This window comes from Mastigoproctus giganteus, chromosome 5 (assembly GCF_048544385.1).
Source record: "Mastigoproctus giganteus isolate SK-2022 chromosome 5, ASM4854438v1, whole genome shotgun sequence".
NCBI classification, from domain to species: domain Eukaryota; kingdom Metazoa; phylum Arthropoda; class Arachnida; order Uropygi; family Thelyphonidae; genus Mastigoproctus; species Mastigoproctus giganteus.
This window is the reverse complement of record NC_143579.1, coordinates 101644442-101659281: the sequence shown is the minus strand read 5'-3', so window position 1 is coordinate 101659281 and position 14840 is coordinate 101644442. Positions and strand designations below refer to the sequence as shown.

The following is a 14840-nucleotide window of genomic DNA, read 5'->3' as shown; positions in this document are numbered from 1 at the left end:
GAGACACCTTTGTGCTAACAGATGAACAACAAACATGGGTCAAAGACACAACAGAACGTATTTACAAGGTATGGAGCATTTTGAGATAAGTTTCCTTATTTTTAATTGCCCTCTTGTATCTGTTTATTTTAAATAAATAATTGTTACTAGAAATTATAGAAATCTTATAATACCGTGAGTATTAGACTAAAATATGGAATGGCAAGTGCTTAAAAAACGATACTCACCTTTGAATAAATCTGCAATAGTTTTTTAAAAAAGAATGGTAATTAAATCATTTAGGTGGGGAGGTAAAGTAAAGGGATTAAGGAGGTTCTTAAGGTTAATTTAACGGAATTTTAAAATGGGCACAAGGAAGTACAAGTGCACATCTCCAATTATAGGTTGTCATTAAAGAAAGAAGAAATCATTAAGAGTGAATTAAAATGGATAATATAGTATGATGGAGCCAATAGTTGTTACGAAGGACTTTTGTTGGTTATAACGTCTTTAGTTGGCAAATTGGGTGGGAAGTAAACGCGTGCTGTATTTTAAAGGTTGTCTGTACTTCCCATGATGCTCTTTTGGACATGTGGGAACGTCAACCACGAGAGATTCCAAGCCAGGGGAAAGGTTGAAGGAAGTTTCATGTTTATGATGTTGAGGTTAGAATGGTGTCGAAACCATTCGATAATAAGTGCTTCATAGTGAAGAATTTTGTGGCTGGATTTGAGTTTAATAATGGTAATAGCGGAATCAACTAGGGGGGTGTGGTTGTGGGTATGAGCATGTATTGTAAGTTCTGTATTGGATTGGCCTGTTCTAAAACTGTTTTGGTGTGGTAGTATGCACGAGGGTTGGCGGTTTTAGAAGAACCGAATTTTGTGGTGATGCTGCCGGTGTAGCAGGCGTCACAGTTGGGCTGGCATTTAATAAGATATATAATATTGTTAAGGTCACTAGTGGGGTATTTATGTATGTCTTTATAGGAATTAAAAAAAGGATCCTAGTTTTTACTGTATGCAGAAAAGGTGAGCGAAATGTCTGTATCTTTAAATATGTTGTGGAATTGTCCTGCAAGTTCATTATGGTAGGGGAGAATTATGCGTGTGTTTGTTTTTTAATTATTATTATGTTTGGATGGGTTATTAATTTTATTTTTAACGGTGGAAATTGTGTGAGAGATTGAAGTTCGTTTTGTAAATCATTTTGTGAGGAGCTGAATTTGATGGCATAATGGATTTGGTTGTATAAGACAGCTTTTTTTGTGTTAAGGGGGTGGTGTGAAATGAAATGAAGGTATTTTCCGATATGTGTATTTTTTTTTGAAAATTTTTGTGCTTAAATCTTTCACCTTCTCTGAACTCTCTGGCCTAGAATTTTGCCGTAAAGGATCAACTTTACCCAATAAAAGACTGCATAGTGGAACTTCATTCCAAACTGGAACAACATCCTGATAAATGGCAACTTATCCATCAAACAAATAGTATATTAAATTCCAAACTCACACCTAATTCTAATATAAAAAAACAACAACTATCGGATATATATAAACTTAGCAAAACTTCTAAAATAATCATATAAAAAGTGGACAAAGGGGATACAATTGTTATTCTAGACAAAGACACCTATACAGAAAAAATGGATTTAATCTTAGCTGATCAAGATACATATAAAATCGTTAACAACCATAACACCACAAAACTTAAAAATAAACTTGACATAATTTTAAGAAAACTCAGGCAGAATAAAGAAATCAATCTATATACTTTACAGCAAATAGGAATCTGTAATAACATCCTACCTCATATGTTCGGTATTGTTAAATTCTAAGTGGGAAGCATTCAAGGAATTAATCGTGGAAGCTACTAGACTTTTCATACCGATGAAGAAATATTGTTCAAGGTTTAGGCCTAAATGGTTATCAAATGAACTAATGAGACTCGTGACAGAGAAGAAAAATGCATGGGATGCATGTAAATTATCAGGCGACGCAGAAGCCTGTAGCAGATATAAGCTAGTCTGTAATCAGGTCACAAAGGAGGTTCGGCAGGCAAAGGCGGATTACGAGAAATCTTTGGCAAAAGATGCTAAGAAAAACAGCAAGGATTTCTTTACTTATATAAACTCTAAAAGGAAGGGAATGAATATGATTGGTCCACTTGACATCGATGGTTTGACTGTTGATGATCCTGCTCAGATAGCAAACAAACTAAATGAGTATTTTGCATCTACATTCACACGTGAGGAATTATTACAGTTTGAAAATGGAAGAAGGTTATCAAATTGTAGCAGTGTGCTTAATGATTTTGTAATAACTGAGAGCAAAGTGGAGGAGAAATTGTTGAAGTTAAACATAAGAAAGGCACCTGGGGTGGATGGGATCTATCCAGTTATATTAAAGGAGGCGGCAAAGCAACTAAGCAAATCCTTAGCCATAATTATGAGAGCATCCTTGGATTCAGGGGAGGTTCCCACGGACTGGAGATGTGCAAATGTATCCCCAATTCACAAAGGAGGTTCGAAGGGTGACACGAGTAATTACAGACCAGTTCATTTAACTTCTGTTCCAGGTAAAATAATGGAGTCACTGGTTAAAGATGCATTGCAGGATCATCTAGACAAGACTGCAGCAATAATTCAGACACAGCATGGGTTTGTTAAGGGAAAGTCTTGTCTGACAAATTTGATTGGTTATTATGATGTGGTCACAAAGGAACTGGATGCAAAAAATAATTTTGATATCATATACTTGGATTTCAGTAAAGCTTTTGACACTCTTGCGCATGGAAGACTACTGTACAAATTGGAGCAGAATGGTATTAAGGGTAAGTTGCTACAATGGATAAAAGGATGGTTAAGTGGGAGAAGACAGAGGGTGGTAATCAATGGGTGCTGCTCTTCGTGGACTAATGTTATTAGTGGAGTCCCACAGGGTTCGGTGTTGGGTCCACTGTTGTTTTGTATATTTATCAATGATATTGATGAAGGTATATCAAGCTTAATGTCGAAGTTTGCAGATGACACGAAGGTTGGCAGGGTTGTTAATGACAGTCAAGGGAGTGTGCTACTGCAACAGGATCTAGATAATTTGGGCAGATGGGCTAAGAAGTGGCAACTGAAGTTTAACCTTGACAAATGCAAAGTACTGCATATGGGTAGAAGTAACCCCAGAGAAACGTACCAACTGTGTGGTACTACACTTAAGGTGGTAGAAAATGAAAAAGACCTGGGAATAATTGTGCAGTCAGATATGAAGTTTTCTGAGCAATGCAGACAGGCTGCTAGGGCAGGTCACGGGGTTTTGTCAATGATATATAGGAATTTTGCTAGCAGGGAAAAGGAGGTGATTGTCCCTCTGTATAAGGCAATGGTCAGGCCACGCCTTGAGTACTGCGTACAGGTCTGGAGGCCTCATTTTAGGAAGGATGTAGATTTGCTTGAGCGTGTACAGAGAAGAGCAACACGATTGGTGATGGGAATGAAGGGATCCTCTTACCAAGAGAGGCTTAAGTTCTGCAAATTGCAGTGGCTGGAGTCTAGGCACCTGCGCGGTGATCTGATTGAGGTCTATAAGGCCTTGAATGGGTTGAGCACGCTGAATTCTGATGGGATCCTCCCACTTGTTCAGAATACGAACCTACGGGGACATAAGTTCAAATTAAGAAAGGATAGATGTAGAATAGATGTGCGGAAATTTGCCTTTAGCCAGCGGGTGGTTAATTGCTGGAACAAACTTCCATCTGTCGTTGTGGAAGTTGATAGGTTAAATAAATTTAAGGAGGAACTGGACAGGCATTTGGAGGGTATGGTGTGATTTTTTTTTTTTTTTTTGGCTGATGCTGCATAAGCTCCTACACTTGCTTTCTTGCATCAAGTGCCACTACTACTACTACTACATAAACCCGATCACCCATTAAGACCTATTGTTTCTTTTAATAAATCAGCTTTCGCTAACTTATCGACTTATCTAGTAAAAATCATATCCCCACTTACCAGATTCTCAACATTCAGAATCACCAACACTAATCAAGCTTTTCAAAAAATCAGCAATACCATAGTTTCTGACGGAGACATTTTAGTTTCCTTTGATGTTGTGTCTCTATACACCAATGTACATATCCCATTCACCTTGCAAGCCTTACGTGAATTCTTAACAGCAGATGATACTTTAACAAAATGAACTACTCTTTCCATCAATAGTATTCTTGAACCTACTTCGCTTTTATTAGACGCCAGACATTTTAGATTTAACAACAAGATCTTTCAGGCCGGAAGATCTTGTTGTTGCTCCTTCCCACCTGATCTTTCAGGTGGGAAGGAGCAGCAGTGCATAGCACCCGCTTCTTGATTAGACCGGGGTTCGAGCCCATCACCACCAAATACGGAGGATGCAGAAAGGTCAGGGAATGACTACCGCATATCTCCTGAGCAATATGGCCTTAGTTGCTAATGCTCCTAAAAAACCAAATAACAAATAACAACAAGATCTTTCAACAAACATTCGGTTTACCAATGGGCGTAGGTATTTTAGCCCCCCCCATCCGAAATTTATCTTGCCACAATAGAAAATCAAATTTTGTAACCCTTTCCTTCAGAAATAAAATTATATACACGCTACGCCGATGCAATTCTCATAATAGGTAACAGTTCGTCCATAGATAGTTTGTTTTTAAAGTTCAATTCTATATATGACAGGCTCAAACTTACCCTTGAAATCGGAATGAACAGCCAGAAAAATTTTCTTAATCTTACCATCTTGAAAACAGACACAAAAATAAACAGGCACAAAAATTTTCAGAAAAAATACACATACTGGAAAATACCTTCATTTTGCTTCACATCACCCCCTTAACACAAAAAAAGTTGTCTTATACAACCAAATCCATAATGCCATCAAATTCAGCTCCTCACAAGATGATTTACAAAATGAACTTCAATATCTCACGGTGAAATTCATATCTAGAAACTACCCTCCCCAACTCATCTCTTGCACAATTTCCACCCTTAAAAATAAAATTAATAACCCATCCAAACATAATAATAATAAAAGAACAAACACACGCATAATTCTCCCCTACCATAACGAACTTGCAGGACAATTCCACAGCATATTTAAAGATACAGACATTTCGCTCACCTTTTCTGCATACAGTAAACTAGGATCCTTTTTTAATTCCTATAAAAACATACATAAATACCACACTAGTGACCTTAACAATATTATATATCTTATTAAATGCCAGCCCAACTGCGATGCTTGCTACGTCGCCATCACCACCACAAAATTCGGTTCTTCTAAAACTGCCAACACTCGCGCATACTACCACCAAAACAGTTTTAGAACAGGCCAATTCAGTACAGAACTTGCAATACAAGCTCATATCCACAACCACACCCCCCTAGTTGATTCTGCTATTACCATTATTAAACTCAAATTCAGCCACAAAATTCTTCACTATGAAGCACTTATTATCGAATGGTTTCGACACCATTCTAACCTCAACATCATAAACATGAAACTTCCCTTCAACCTTTCCCCGGCTTGGAACCTCTCGTGGTTGACGTTCCCACATGTCCAAATGAGCATCATGGGAAGTACAGACAACCTTTAAAATACAGCATGTGTTTACTCCCCACCCAATTTGCCAACTGAAGACGTTAATAACCAGCGAAAGTCCTTCGTAACAACTATTGGCTCCATCATACTATATTATCCATTTTAATTCACTCTTAATGATTTCTTCTTTCTTTAATGACAACCTAGGATTGGAGATGTGCACTTGTACTTCCTTGTGCCCATTTTAAAATTCCGTTAAATTAACCTTAAGAACCTCCTTAATCCCTTTACTTTACCTCCCCACCTAAATGATTTAATTACCATTCTTTTTTAAAAAACTATTGCAGATTTATTCAAAGGTGAGTACCGTTTTTTAAGCGCTTGCTATTCCATATTTTAGTATAAATAATTGTTTTGATTTATTTAATACTGAGAACATAAGAAATTTTTACTATCTATTTATGATCTGGGGGTGGTTTTTTTTAATAATATTTAAAAATATACCTTTTAGCAGTTTTTTTAATGGTAAAAAGTCTCACGCTCTAAAAATGTTTCATACCACATACAAGTTATTGCTCCATTTCTGTATGCAGTTCAAATACGAAATTTGTATACTGGGCATCATTATAACAACATATCGTATTATGAATCCTTACAACCAGTTGTCCATCTCTTATGCTTCAAATGAATAACACTTCTCAATAGAGAAGTCTATTATTATTCTTGGTTAAGTACCACTACCCAGATGTACCATTTCACAGCATAAGTGATGGAGAATGACTCCTCATTTGTGGGCGAGTAGGTACCCAAGATGTAAGAGCTGACAACCCTTTGTGACTTGACAGCTCTTAAATCTTGTGTTTGTGTACCTACTCCACCCATCAGTGAGGAGGCATTGAACTCCAAAATGAACTCAAACACATCCTTTAATAAAGTTCATAAAATCCAAACCGATGCATCTCCAAGAACTCCAGCGAGTGGTCATTTTCTACTGGATTCCAGGCCCTGCTGGGATACCAGGAAATGAATCCAACAGAACACAATATCACAGTATCATAATCAAAACATAATATCACAGTATTATGTTCCATATCTTGACTACAAAAGTAACATACAAAGAATATGTAGAGAACAATGGAAAATTCAGTGGCAAGCCCAAACGCTTAATAAACTCCGCCAAATAAAACCTGAACCGCAATTGTGGACCTACAGTTTCCGTATAAACAGAAGGGAGGAAGTAATCTTAACCAGAGTGCAAATTGCCCACTGTCATTTTACCCACCTTTATCTCCTCACAGGTAGATCCTCCACAATGCACAAGTGCAATTCTCACTTAAATTGAAGCATATTCTTGTTGAGTGTACTTTATACACCACTGCCCGACAAGTCTCTTTTAGCTTTCTTGCAAACCTTAAAGAACCCTCGACACTCTGCCACATCATAGGTAACGACACTAATCTGCTGGAGTTCTTTCACTTTACAAAACAGATAAAATTATATCATCATTTTTGAGTAATGCCATAACAGTCACCAGGCATGTGTAACCTTCATAACATTGATAGATGCAATATGGCCTAAGTAGCCCTTGCACCAAAAAACAACAACAACAATATGCCCTTGAAGAAATTAATATGAGGGGGGCCCATCAAGCTCTCAGCTGCCCAACCCAGCACCAGAGCTCACTCCTGTGTATCAGGCAACACAGTGGCAATCCCCCAAAGCAGAATGTGCTGGTCCCACAGGAACTAGTTATTGTTGGTGACTCTATTGTCAAGGAGACAGAGAATATATTATGCAAAAAGGATAGGTGGAGCAGGACTAGGGTATGTCTGCCAGGGGCAAAAAGTGATGTTGTAGAGCAGATATCGTCTTTTATGGGCACAAAAAGTGATATTATTGTGCACATTGGCACTAATGACCTTAAGAGATCTGCAGATTTACTTAACAAGTACAGGTCAATGCTGAAAATAAGTCACACATTAGGGTTAAATTAGTGTCTGCAATTCTGCCCAGATACGATAGGAGAGAGAGTATATGATGAGAGCCTTGTGAATCAGTTTGACCCCGAAGAGATTGTGCAAGACTCACAGGAGAGAGTGCTTCTGCAGGGATGGGATACACTTAAATAGAAGGGAGTGCAAGAATATTTGCTGATGCTATCGAGGCAGTGTTAGGTGGGTCGGAAAACTGATAGCTTGGCCCCCAAGCTATCAGTGCTGAAAAAATTCACAGACTAAAAGATGAACAGTAGCCGAAGGCAGAGACGAAAGTGATTCTTGCGATGCTTCTGTTGTAATGAGTAGCAGCCTAGGGAGCAAGTTGCTGGGGATTTCAAGAGGGGCTAGGAGTCATCATGGAACAAGTAAATACATGGCTGTATTAGGGTAACTAAGAGTAAGAACAGGTTCTTGTATACTTGCATGTACATCAATGCTAGAAGTATAGTAAATAAAATTGATGAATTTGAAGTCCTAGTCAAGACATCAAAGGCCGATATTGTTGGGATATCAGAGACGTTTCACATAGATATAAGGATTGCAGAATTGGAATTTGGGGAGTACAATATTTGCAGGAAGGATAGACATGGTAGGAAGGGAGGAGGGGTTATGCTGTTAGTTAAGAAACACATAAAATCTAAGGAAGTGCATCCAGTTGACATGGGTGGACAGTGCAACGTTGAGTCTACTTGGCATAACATAAACACTGGGAAATGGAAAATGAGAGTAGGAGTGTGTTATAGGCCTAATGACTGATGAGTACAACGAACAGTTATGCAGAGAAATCGAGTGGGCCAGTAAATCAGAATGTCTTGTAATACAGGATTTTAACTTTCGAGATATTGATTGGAACTTGTGGGTCGGTCACTAGCACGCTAGCAAGACTTTTGTGGATTTATTGGAGGATTGTTTTCTACAGCAACATGTTCGAGTTGGATAACGAACCTGGATACATTTATTTTTTTACTGTAATCATTTTGCGTTAATGTTTTCTTCATTTTAATTTCTGGAGAGTTTGATATACAGAAGTGTTCTACGTATCTTATTGAGGTAAACTTCTCTTATTCTATTACAAATATTGAAATCAATATAGAACATATTGAGCATCACAGCTCTGGTTTATACTATTAATGCTTTTTATATAATACATATATCTTTATGAGCTTCTTGTATAAATCCAAAATAATTCTATTTTAACTCTGTCTTTAGACCTTCAATCCAAATTTATTTCTTTTATTCCTCGGTCACAAGAAATACATACATTCAGAGGATTGATGTTTTTACTGTAGGTCATAATGATAATACCATGTTTTATCTCCCATCACTATTGTTTTTCTAAATCCTGAATCATGGTCACAAATTTCAGTTTTCAAATAGGTGCAAGATCTAAATTTTCTTTGACTAAACGTTCACTAATATTTCTACAAAAAAGCAAGCTTCTGTATTCTTTTTAATATATAACATTCTATAACATGACTGCAAAATTAATTCCCAACAGGAACAGATAAAATAAAGATTTGCACATGTGAAAGTAATACATCACTAAACAGTAAAAAATTCTAAATGTTATAGGTTTCACTAAAAAATTCTAAATGGTATATATTTAGGTTATAAAATAAAATTTTCTTATTTGAATTTCAGTTATTTTTAACAGTTCATTTCTGGAACTTTTTTGATAATCCTACTTTGTATGACTTCTCCTATGGAATAGTTGCCTGAATTTATCTGTTACTGTTTGTTAGAACTATTGATGAAGCTTTTGGTTTGTGTGTTTTTTACATACAGAGCTGCCTTTGATTTCAAATTGCAGCACTTCATCCATCGATATGAAAATAAAATATTTAAATTTTAAAAGGTTAACCAGAAAAAAAAAAAAAAGATATTCATATAAGATAAAAGATAATGTTGGAAAAGCCTCAGCATCTGACCAGCTCAGTCCATGTGAGTAGAAAACTGAAGCCAGCTGGAGTTGTGAATATTAACATCACCAAGGAAAATTACCAAGGGTGAATAATGTAGCACTTTAATACCTAAAAATATGTAAACATGAAATGTTAATTTTGTTTTTATTTAAATGATTTGTTTTTCTGTATATCTACATGTTTGATTTTGCTTTTCCTTTTAATTCTATTTAATGTAGCTACTAGAAGAAACACCACCAAATGGTGCAGAATTTTCAAAGCATGTGTCTGTAAGTAAGTTTTTCTTATCTGAGTATTATAAAACTTCATTTGCAGGATAAGAAATAAAATTACATATATTTTATTTTAATTAATAAAATAATATATCTAGTTTAGGGATGATTATGAACCTTCTTGCAATTAATACCATAAATCTGGACAATTTTCAATTACAGGAGTAAATAATAAATGCCAATGTTTCCGAATATCATATTGAATGCTGTCATCTGGCCTAAGAATTGAGATATTAATAAAACCAAATTATGCAAATTGAATAACATCACTAAGTAAAACTGCCAACATGGAAGACCACTTCCTGTGGTCTTCCATCAAAAGAATGTCAGAAAGATTTTGATGAATCTTGATCCTAAGAAAGCTCCAGGTCCCGATGGTATTTCTCCAATTGTTCTCAAAACCTGTGCTCCTGAACTTACTCCTATTCTTTGCCACCTTTTTTCACTCTCTTATTCCAAAGGTGTTTTCCTCCTGCTTGGAAATTTGCTCATATCCCATCAGTTCCTAAAAAGGGTGACACATCTCTCTCCCATCCAATTATCATCCCATTGCAATTACTTCAACTCTTTCTAAAGTAATGGAGAAATCAATTAACCGCCAACTCTTCAACTACCTAGAAACCTTCCGTCTGATCAACGATCGCCAGTATGGATTCCGTCAGTGTCGATCCACTGGTGATATTCTGGCTTATGTTACCCATTTATGGACTAATTCAATGGAAAGGTTCGGTGAAACACATGTAGTTGCTCTTGACATCTCAAAGCTTTCGATCGTGTTTGGCATAAAGGTCTTCTAAACAAGCTTCCATCTTATGGTTTGCCAACTGTTTTTTGTAATTGGTTATCCAGTTTTCTCTCTGATCGCTCACTGAGGGTGATGGTTGTTTGTTTGTTTGTTATTTGGTTTTTAGGAGCATTAGCAACTAAGGCCATATTGCTCCGGGGGATATGCGGTGGTCATTCCCTGACCTTTCCGCATCCTCCGTATTTGGTGGCGACGGGCTTGAATCTCGGTCTAATCAAGAAGCATGCTACGCACTGCTGCTCCTTTCCACCTGGCTATGGAGGCGCCAAGGGTGATGGTAGATGGCTCTCTGTCTTCTAACTTCTTCACTAATGCCGATGTCCCCCAAGGTCCAGTTCTTTCCCCCACTCTTTTCCTCTTGTATATTAATGACCTTCCATTGACTGGAAATCTTATCCATAGTTTTGCTGATGATAGCACATTGCATTCCACTTTTCATTTTGAGAAATCTTGTCCTGCTCAATCAGCTTAAACTTCTCGAAAATCTGCTACCAATTCCTTAAATGGTGATCTTCAAGTAATTCTTCAGTGGGGCAAAGACAACTTAGTTGATTTCAACCCTTCTAAAACTCAGTCTTGTCTTATATCTTGGAAAAAGGTTCTTCTGCTTCTATGCTTATCTTTGGTGACACTCCGAATTCTAAGCAAAATGATATATCTCTTTTGGGGGTTACCCTGACTTCTAATCTCTCTTGGCACAAGCACATTACAAATATTGCTTCCTCTGCATCTAATAAAATTGGTTTTCTCTTTCCCTCTCAGCGTTACTTTTCTTCCAAACAGCTGCTCACTCTGTATAAATTGCAAATCCGCCCTACCATGGAATATTGTTCCCACATCTGGGATGTGGGAACAATGCCTCTCTCAGGCTTCTTGGTCCCAAAACCTTTCTCAGGCTTCTTGGTTCCATTCAGAAGAGGGCAGTTAGGTTAATTAATGATTCATCTCTAACAGAGTCTCTCCACTCGCTGTCTCATAGATGTACTGTTTCTGCTGCATGCCGCTTCTACAGATACTTCCATGGCCACTGTTATTCTGAATTGGCTTTTATAATTCCCACTCTCTCTGTCAAAACAGTCTGAACACGTGCAGCCACCAGCCAACGTCCATTTACTGTCCAACTTCAAACTGACAGAACCAACTTTTCATCTTCATCATTTATTCATTCAACAGCTGTTTCCTGGAACAACCTTCCTTCACACGTATTTCCTGAAATTACAGTCTACAGAAGTTCAAGTCCAATGTCAACAAATATCTTCTTTCGTCTTCTCAACCTCTAACCCAAGCATGTTACTAAGTACTATAGGTTCTAATACTTCTCATGCTTGGGGTTTACATAAAAAAAAACAAAAAAAAAACAATGTAGAATATTGTAAATTATTTGTGTTGGTGTGAACTGCTGTAGATTAAAATTATTTGAATCTGCCATTATTGTTTTTAGTTACATAGTTCCATTCATTTGCGGAAATAATAGCAGCAGTCATACAGCGTTGTGTTGAATGTTATTGATAACTGATCTTTGATAATAAACTGCTAAAAATCCAAAGTTAAGCACTGTAATCAATATCCATTCCTTTTTTTTTGGCATTATTTGCAGGAGGAGTCACAACATGTAACTGTCGGTGTATAGCTAGCTGTCTCCAATACAGTTAAACAGGTTGATTGTAAAGCAATTGCCATATACAATGGCTGCTTTCCAATTGTTTTTGTTTTCTTTTTCTTCAAATAAAATTGGTTTGTATTTGTTTCTGAAATAGAGCCACTTCCCGATTAACGTAGGGGTTGCATTCCACGGAACTCTACATAAGTCAGAATTTCCCTAAATGCTTATGCAAGACTTGCAAATTTGATTGAAGCAAAAAATAAATGTTCAACGAACATGTAAATAGAATTATTTATTCAATTTTGTTTTATCTCATGCGCAAGAAAAATTACAAAAATTTCAAAATTATCAAATTACAAAAAGAGAGAGGAGACAGGCATAATGTCAGCAAGTTTTACCTTTCAAGCATCATTGCCAGAATTATCTCTCCAGGTGATGACCTTTACAAGTCTTGACCCATGTAGCGACAAAGAGCATGACACAGCATAGTACACGCAGACAACAGTTTTTATCATTCACTTGATATATAACCATAGTGTCCTCCAGATTGGCAATGGAAGGAAATAATAAATGAACAAGAGTGGAAAGAAAAAGCCATGGAGAACAGAACTGGATAAAACATCAAAAATAGGCATGACATGGCATGGCAAGCATGAATGTGTGTTTGTGTGTGGAAAGAAGAAGAAGAAAAATATTTTCATATAAGTTCTGAAGAAAGAAGCCAATGAAACTGAATCCACAGGTTATAACTGAAAACATGGAGTGTTGATGTATTATATCCCTCAGTTGTATATGCACAAGACAGTTGCGGTCTTCTTTTTACAAGGACATTTCTGCTTAGAGTAGGCGAACTCAACTTTGCTTTTTTGAAAGGCCCTCCATAAATTCTAGTAATTTACTAACCACTACAGGCAAAGCATAAATACAGCCATTCCTCGATTAATGTAAGGGTTGCGTTCTGTGGAACTCTACATAAGTCGGAATTTCCCCAAACAGCTTATGATGCACTTGCAAATTTGATTGAAGCAAAACAATGTTCGACGAACATGTAAATAGAATTATTTATTCAATTTTCTTTATCTCATGCACAGGAAAAATTACAACAGTTGTACACTTTTGTAATTTTTTACAAAAGTTGTACAAAATTACAAATATTTCAAAATTGTAATATTACAAAAAGAGAGAGGAGACAGGCATAATGTCAGAAAGTTTTACCTTTTGAGCATCGTTGCCAGAATTAACTCTCCAGCTGATAATCACGCCGCTGCAGAAGTTGAGGGCTGTGGATATTTAGAAGGGGTTTTTTCCAACCCATCAAAAAATTTCTCTGCAGCTGCAGAATCGGCACTGGTGACTTCACCGCATACTTTAATGTTTTGGAAACCAGCACAATGCTTGAATCTATTAAACCACCCATTGTTTGCCACGAACTTGGCTTGGGATTCACCATACTTATCCTTAATATCTTCATAAATACTTCTTGCTTTTGCTTGAATGGCCATTGGACTTAGGGGCACTTGCTTCTGAATCTGATTTTCCATCCATATTATTAACAGCTTTTCCATCTTCGATATAGTACTTGAACACCGTTTTGTGATCACTGTTGATCTTAAATGTTGATCCTTTAACATGTTCTTTTATATGCAAACTGTCTCTTAAAATAGTATTCACTATTGAAGCAGCAAAACCCAATTCCATTCAGATCGATGACAAACTTTGTCCTGCTTTGTACTTAATTAATCATCTTCATTTCTAAATCAGTTTTGTTTCGTTTCCTAGCACTTCAAGTACTTGCACTTTCCGTTGTTCCCTTTCCCTTCACCATTGTAATAAGTAAATAGGAATGAAGAGAAGATTCTGAAAATTTATTTATGTTTTTTATATGATTGAAGCTTTCAGTGAAGGGGAACTCATTTCGTGATAACTGGAATTCCCACAGAATTCCAGTTATCTGTATTATCGCAAATGCAATAAGATTGAGTTTGCTATCCGTTTATAATAGATTGCGCTAACAGAAAAGCCCAATAAACCGGAAAGTGCAAATTGTTTTTGTTTTATGGTAGTGACCTCCAGAAATGTGTTTTAGAAAAATATCACAAAGGTGCTCAAAATTGATTCATATAATGGAACATATGATAACGATGAAAGTGTAGTGCAATTTCTATTATAAAAATGACCTTTTAGAGAGATAAATAGCTTAGTTATATAAAAATAGCGAAAATTTCAACTTCTGGGGTCTTGGAATGAATTACCAAAAAAAAAAAGCGATGTGTTGTTATTGGATTCACATTACAATAGTTTCACGATTCCTCCCTTTATTTAAGTTTGAACCAGCCGGCAAAAACTTATGTAAAGTCTAATTTCCGTAAGTCGAGTATTATGTAAGCCGTGGTGTGGCTGTATATTGAAAATGTTTTTAGAATTGCAGTGAAGGGAACAATTTTCCAATTGAGAAAAAGGCAGTTGATAAGGAAAATTTTAATTTGGAAATAATGAAATCTAAACAGTAATACTTAGTCCAATTTAAACATCAAATTCAAAAAATTTCAGCTCAAATATGACAAAAATGATTCGGACAACAAATAGCCTAAACTTAAAAATAACTGAGATAAACCTGATACATTTTAATTGAAGTGTGTGTGTGTGTGTGTGTGTGTGTGTGTGTGTGTGTGTGTGTGTGTGTGTGTGTGTGTGTGTGTGTG

At 36.5% G+C, this 14840-nt stretch overlaps 1 protein-coding gene across 1 annotated transcript in view; it reads left to right on the top strand.

Annotated features, from left to right (window-relative positions):
- The window catches only part of Hpr1 (THO complex 1-like protein Hpr1), a 384568-nt gene that overhangs the window by 233004 nt on the left and 136724 nt on the right, over window positions 1–14840 (top strand). Inside the window, exons 12-13 of the mRNA XM_090373371.1 lie at window positions 2–68; window positions 9677–9727. Coding sequence (XP_090229497.1) covers window positions 2–68; window positions 9677–9727 — 118 coding nt within the window. The remainder of the gene's footprint in view (window position 1; window positions 69–9676; window positions 9728–14840) is intronic.